The sequence below is a fragment of the Tupaia chinensis genome, unplaced genomic scaffold (assembly GCF_000334495.1).
Source record: "Tupaia chinensis unplaced genomic scaffold, TupChi_1.0 Scaffold000037_20, whole genome shotgun sequence".
Classification (NCBI taxonomy): domain Eukaryota; kingdom Metazoa; phylum Chordata; class Mammalia; order Scandentia; family Tupaiidae; genus Tupaia; species Tupaia belangeri.
Window position 1 is genome coordinate 734854 of NW_006159479.1, and position 6624 is coordinate 741477.

The 6624-nt window shown below is 36.0% G+C and overlaps 1 protein-coding gene across 1 annotated transcript in view; it reads right to left on the reverse strand.

The window, feature by feature from the left end:
* Positions 1-264: 264 nt before the first annotated feature.
* SPRYD7 (SPRY domain containing 7) overlaps positions 265-6624 on the reverse strand; it is a 25715-nt gene continuing 19355 nt past the window's right edge. The window contains exons 4-5 of the mRNA XM_006140515.2: positions 3856-3958; positions 265-1181 (exon numbers count right to left, since the gene is read on the reverse strand). Of these exons, the coding sequence (XP_006140577.1) occupies positions 1084-1181; positions 3856-3958 (201 nt within the window). The 3' untranslated portion in view covers positions 265-1083. The remainder of the gene's footprint in view (positions 1182-3855; positions 3959-6624) is intronic.

Here is a 6624-nt window from a genome sequence, read left to right on the forward strand (position 1 = left end):
GAACCACAGCACCGAGGAAGCACCCCACTGGGAACCACTGACTTGGACTAGACCTGGGAGGAGTATGTGGAAGGGCCAAGGAAGGATTCACAAACGGACACAGGCCACAGTTATGGGCATGCTAAAGGACAGTGATGCTCACTGAACAGTGAGCAAAGACTCAGGGCCATGGAGAGGATTCACTTAGCTCTGAACTCCTGAAATAATCAAGGGTGACTTTACTGCATAATTAATAAAATAGGAAGAGTATATTTAATATAGTACTGAATATTCCTTAATTACTATTATTTTATTATTCTTTACAGAAAACACACATGTAAATAAGTGTCCTTAAAAGAATAATCTCATTTAAATTGAGGTGTGAAGAACCATACTATTCTAAACATCTGCCACTGTACACAACATCTCTGATCAACCATGTCTTACTCTGGTGTTAAAATAACATAACAGGATGGTCTTCAACAAAATACTCTGATAGTTGCCATGACGCCAACCTCCTTTTACAAAGCAAATCATAAGCAGTAACATTACACAACAAAATAAGCCTTTTAAGTTTTAAGAAAAGTGGTACATCATACAGTAGACAGATTGCTAAAAATGAATTGCTAATAATATAAACTTCTGTCGCTTTGTTATATAATATGTAAAAAAGGACACTGAGAACAAAATTACTAGACTGCAGATTTAAAATGGTTTATGAGGTCTAAAGTTCAGAATGACAAAAAAAAAAAAAAAAATCCCACCCAACTCTGCATCACTTTGAAAACAAATATTTTATGTAAGAAAGATTCCCTTTTAATTACCTACATACATACTGCCATATAATACTGTTAATTAAACCCATAGTTATACTTATTTAAATAAGAGTTAAATAAACTGCCCCAAATGCTGATTTTCATATCATAAAACATAAGTATTTTAAATCACAATCTCTGGGTGGTACACTGAATACACTGGTTTCTTAGACAACATTGACAAGCATATTACTTAAGAATATATTTTCATCTATAGGTCAGGTAAAGCTTTATTAAATAGTAAACACTTTGAACAGTACAGAAATACAGGTTTCAAAAACAAAAATATTCAGAAGATCTGCTGTTCAAATAATATTTTTTCAAAACCAGGTGGAGGAGTATGATAAAATTCACTGAACTGGCAATCCAAAATTGCACTGTCATCAACTAGAAGACAGAAAGAAAGAAAATAAATGAGAAGCAAATATCTTAATCTGCACAAAGTACAAAACAATAAAATAGACTGTTTCCATAATACCTTAATATAATAGGCAAGAATAAAAACACCTGTCTGTGTTACAAAATATGATCCTTTTGGGTAAAAATGTCACAATGAAAAACAAAATCTGTCTATCAAAAACATTAGGATGATATACACCCAAATATGTTAATAATTATCTGTAGATGATGTGAATATGGGTAAAAATTTTTCCTTATTTACCTATCTGTATTTTATACAGTTAAGGCATTTGTTTTTTGAAGAAAGAACATGGTAGGCATGTGTGTGTGCATGCCCAAAATCCTGAAAGGAAAATGGAGAAGAAGGGATTGCAGTGTGGGCATTTCCCCTAAGGAGTGCGTTCCCATTCTCCTTCTCTCTCTGTCTCTCCCTGGCAAGCACATGTGCCCTGTAGCAAACAAACAAACAAAAGTCTTATCTTACAAAGATTGCAAATTTAGAGGAAGTTACCCCCCAAAAATACTACAGAGTCTTGTGTACCCTTTGTCCAGCTTTTCCCAGTGGTTACTTATGTGATTATAGCACAATATCCAAACCAGGAAACTGACATTGGCATACTGGACTGTGAACTGGACTTCTGGCCTTATTCAGTTCCCCTCCCCCCCTTTTTAAAAATAGAATTTACTCAAGAGAAATTAAGGTATTTCCATACAAAGACTTACATAGAAATGCTTATAGCCAAACTCTGGGGAAAAAATAAACCTTAATACTCATCAACTGGGGAAGGAATAAACAAATTGTAACACATCTACACAATGCACTATCTACTTGGCAATGATAATGAATGAATTATAGAAACGGACCACAACATGAGTGAATCTTAAAATAATTATGCTAAGTGAAAAAAGCTAGATTAAGAATAAAAAAAGAGTACAGGGGACAGCTTTGTGGCATAGCAGTAATATACGGCTCAAGAAAAACTAGATCCCACATGGTGAACACAGTGAGTCCCCAAACTGGTCAGCCTTAAACATACCAGGCATGCATGCAAGTGCCCAAGACCCAGTGGGCTGGAGGACTGGAGGAAGGGAATTGTGATAAGACCAGACTCTGTAAAAGGTGCTTCTCTCTCTCCTGCATACACACATGCTCTTTATCATATAAAGGGAAAAATGAAAAATAAGGAACAACAAACTGTACGATTCTGTTCATATAAATATTTCAGAAAATGTAAGCTAAGCGTTAGCAACAGAAAGAAGATCAGTGGTTGTTTGGCTGGGATGGGGTGGAAGGTGAGTAAAAAGGATACAAGGGGCAAAAAGGAAACTTTTGGGTGACAAATATGTTCATTAACTTTACCACGGTAATGACAAAACAAAATGTTACCACAAAGCAAAGCAAGCAAAGAATTAGCACTAATGTCGAATAGTATGATCATCCCCTGGGGTAGGATTACAGCTGTGGTGGGGGCTCCAGGCTGGGTCCTGAAAATGTTTATTTCATGACCTAAGTGTTAACGACATGGGTGTTCACTTTACAGCTACTTGTTAAACTGCACATATATGTTTATAGTGCATCTGATTATATATTTTATACTTATAGTAAACGCAGGAAAAATAGTACTAAACTTGACAATGATGAAGTCACCAGTGATTTTTAACAAAGGTGGTTTCAATCAGATTCTGGTTACAGCAGCCAGACTGGATTGCAGAACAAATGAAGTGAAACAATACAGGTAGTGGGTGTAGACCATTCTAGAAGAAATGTGGCCATGTGGCCATACAGAGAAGGGTAACACAGGACTAGTGAGTGATACAAGTTCAAGGGAGAGCTTTTAGGATAAGGAAGACTCAGAATGTTTAATAAACACTGAAAAGAGAGGTTGATGACATGAGAAACAGGTGAAATAAAGCTTTAGAAAATGAAGTTTCAGAGTTTGGAGCCCGCAATAGAGAGTTTTTGGAATGCTTAGAGCACCACTTCCTCTGAAATGGGATGGAAAAATGCAAGACTGGAGGGGAGGGGACAGAGATGGATCACTGGTGATATTCCATCTCTTTATAAAACAGAAGGCAAGGGCATTTGTGGAAAATAAGTAGGAAATTCACCCACACGGTAAAGATCTGGTATGCACAGAGATGTATAAGAATTCCCCAAAACTACTGAGAGATTAGTTAGGTTTTTAAATAATATTTTTTAATGTTTTTGTCATAGGGTGCATGTACTTGCTGGAGAGAGAGACAAAGAGATAGAGAGAGGCAAGCGATAAACCCTCCCATCCCCCTCCCCCAAGGAGGGATGGCCACGCCATATTCTCTTCTCTTCCCATCTTCCTCTTGGGATTTTTGGGCACACACACACACACACACAGGTGCGTGGCATGATTTTCTAGCCACTAGGTCTGGGGCTTTAACCACCATGTGGGAGTCCAGTGCCTTAATCACCATGCTACCTGCTGGCCCCAATTAGGTGTGAAACAAAAACTATTCTTAATTATGCAAAGTGGGATTGTTATATCTTATTGAATACATTCCATACATAAAAATTCTTATTAACAACTTGTCCATGCTTGTGATTTATGATTATATTAATAAAATTAATATAAATGCCAAATGAGAGTTAATTTATGTCTAGTAGTATGTAAGAAATATTTTAGCTTACCATAAACAACTGGATACACTGTCCCTCGTATACCTGATGCTGGACAATGCATGTTTTTTCCATTCAAATATACATTTAATTCTACATGGTCATATGTAATACCCTATGAAAGAAAAAAATTAAAAAGATAAAAACACAAATATTCCATAAAAACCTTAAAAGTCAGAAAACACTGATTGGAAACAAAAATACTAAGGATAGGGTCACAATAGTTTTCACTAAGGATTTACAATTTGGTAGAATTATTTTAAATTTTTCTTTTTTAAATTTTAATTTAAATTTTCAGATTAATTTCAATTACAAAAAGTCCCCATCATTGGAAACACATAAAACAGCTGGGAGTTTGGGGGCCAACCAATGATAGTGGTTAAGGCAGCTGGATCTCACATAGCTGACTGAATGGTTCAAGTCCTGGACTTGATGGCTTTAAAAACACTCATGGTGGGAAAATTCATTTTCAGTGTAAAGATATACAGTGATTGAAGGTAAAAAAATAAGAAAAAAATAAAATAAAATACTGGGTCATCGGGAAAAAAAAATCCCCATCATGATGTACACAATGTATATTTTTTTTCAACAGAGAACTTTATTTTTGTCTGTTTCTTCCCTTTATACTTCAAACCCATCCTCTACCACCCACTCTCAAGCATCCACTCCCCTCCCTTACAGTCTCTGGTATCTATACTTATCCTCTCTACTACAGTATCTTCAGGTCATTCAGTATTTGGTACATACTGAGTTGATACATATAACAGTGTATCTTTCAAGATCTGGCTCCTTTTGTTCAACATGGTCTTCTATGTTCATCCACTTTGAATCAAACAATAGGGTCTCATTATTTCTTATAACTTAGTAATATTCCATAGTATATATGTACCACAGGTTTTCAATCCAGTCATCAGTTTTTGGACACTCAAGTTCATTCCATGTCTTAGCTATTGTGAATAATGCTGCAATAAACATGATGTGCAAGTGTCTTTCCAAATGAGTGTTTTCCTATCCTTCAGTAATACCAAAGAGTGGGATTATTGGGTAATTGCGTCAGCTAGTGGTGTGGTGGTTAAGGCAGCTGGATCTCACATAGCTGAGTGCATGGATCAAGTCCTGGACTCTGTGGCTGGAAAAACACACCAGGCATGTATGTGTACGTGCCCTTCATTATTTGCTGGTTTTATTTGTAGATTTTTTTTGGAATCTCAATATTGTTTTCCAGAGGCTGTACCAATTTACATTCACACCAACAGCGAGAGGGTTTCCTTTTCACCACAGCCTCACTGGCACTTGCTGTTCTTTATTTTTTTGATTCTAGCCATTCTATAATAACAGGGATTAAATGATATTGCAATGTGGTTTTAATTTGCATTTCTCTTATGACAAGAAACTTTGAACATTTTTTTTCATATGCCTTTTAATCTCATGGTAGAATTCTACTTGAACTGAACTAAAAAAAAAAAAATAGTAACGACTATGTGAGGGAAAAAAGTCAGGTAAAATCCCAAGAGCTGTACTTTGCATACCATGAACAGAAAGACCTTTAAACTCATACAAAAAACACTGCTAGCTCTTTATAAGATTTATTCTTAAGAAGGAAAAACAATGACATTTTTACCATTAGGATTTATTATATCTGTCACTGTTTTCAAATTGTGAAGGAATGTCTTTGGACACTTATTTCCAGGAAGAAATCACCCATTTCTACATTTCTTCACATTGTTTTAAAATATATCAAGTATATTACCAAAGTAAAGCTAGTGTTTACAACTGAATATAATTGGTAATTAATATCCAGTTAAAATAGAAAAACAGTTTACAGGATTTTAAAAAAGGACTATAAAATATGCTTTGCACATCATTGATGATTAAAAAAATCACAATAATTATTATTATTGAAATGCTAGAAAACAGTTTATACCATGTACTAAGCACAAAATTCAAGGTATTTTGTATTTACTCATTTAAAAAAAAAATATATATATATATTTGCCATAGGGCATATGTGCCCACTGGAGAGAAACAGAGAAAAGGGGAAAGTGAGAAATCACTCCCTAGGAGGGTAACTATGCCACAGTCCCTTCTCAATTTTCCTCTCAGGATCTTGGGCATGTAAACACATGTGCCCAGTGCGATTTTCAAGCCACTGGGTCCAGGACTTGAACCATGCACTCAGCCATGTGAGATCCAATTGCTTTCACCACCACACCACTAGCTGGCCCAATATTTACTCATTTGTTTTCCCAAGCCAAACTGTATCCAGCTTTATTAAAGATACTTTTCATAAACAATCGTAGTATTTCAGGCAGGACATGGGCAGACAACCATTAACAGTACATAACATTCTTTGAATTCCCTTCTTCAATGGACTACCAAAATCAGAAAGCCACTACAAAATCCAACGAAGTCTTCATTTGATGCTCTAAACAGGGAAAGTTTAGAGTGAGGGTTGACATTTCACATTTAGCATGTTGTTTAACAACTTTTCACAAGCCAACTGTGACTTTAGGGAAACAAAAATGGCAGAATTATTAACGTGAAGATCCAACAATATAGAAAAGGAACTGCTTGCTCCTTTGAAGGATGCCATCTGAATGTCATTGGAAAGTCCAGATTGCCTGATATATTGGTAACCAAATTTTTTTTTTTGGAGAGATTTTCACTGTAGGGCGCGTGCGCTCGCCAGACAGACAGAGAGAGACATAGAGACAGAAAGCAAGAAATCACCCCCCAGGGGGGATGGTCACGCCGCAATCCCTTCTCCTCCATTCTCCTCTC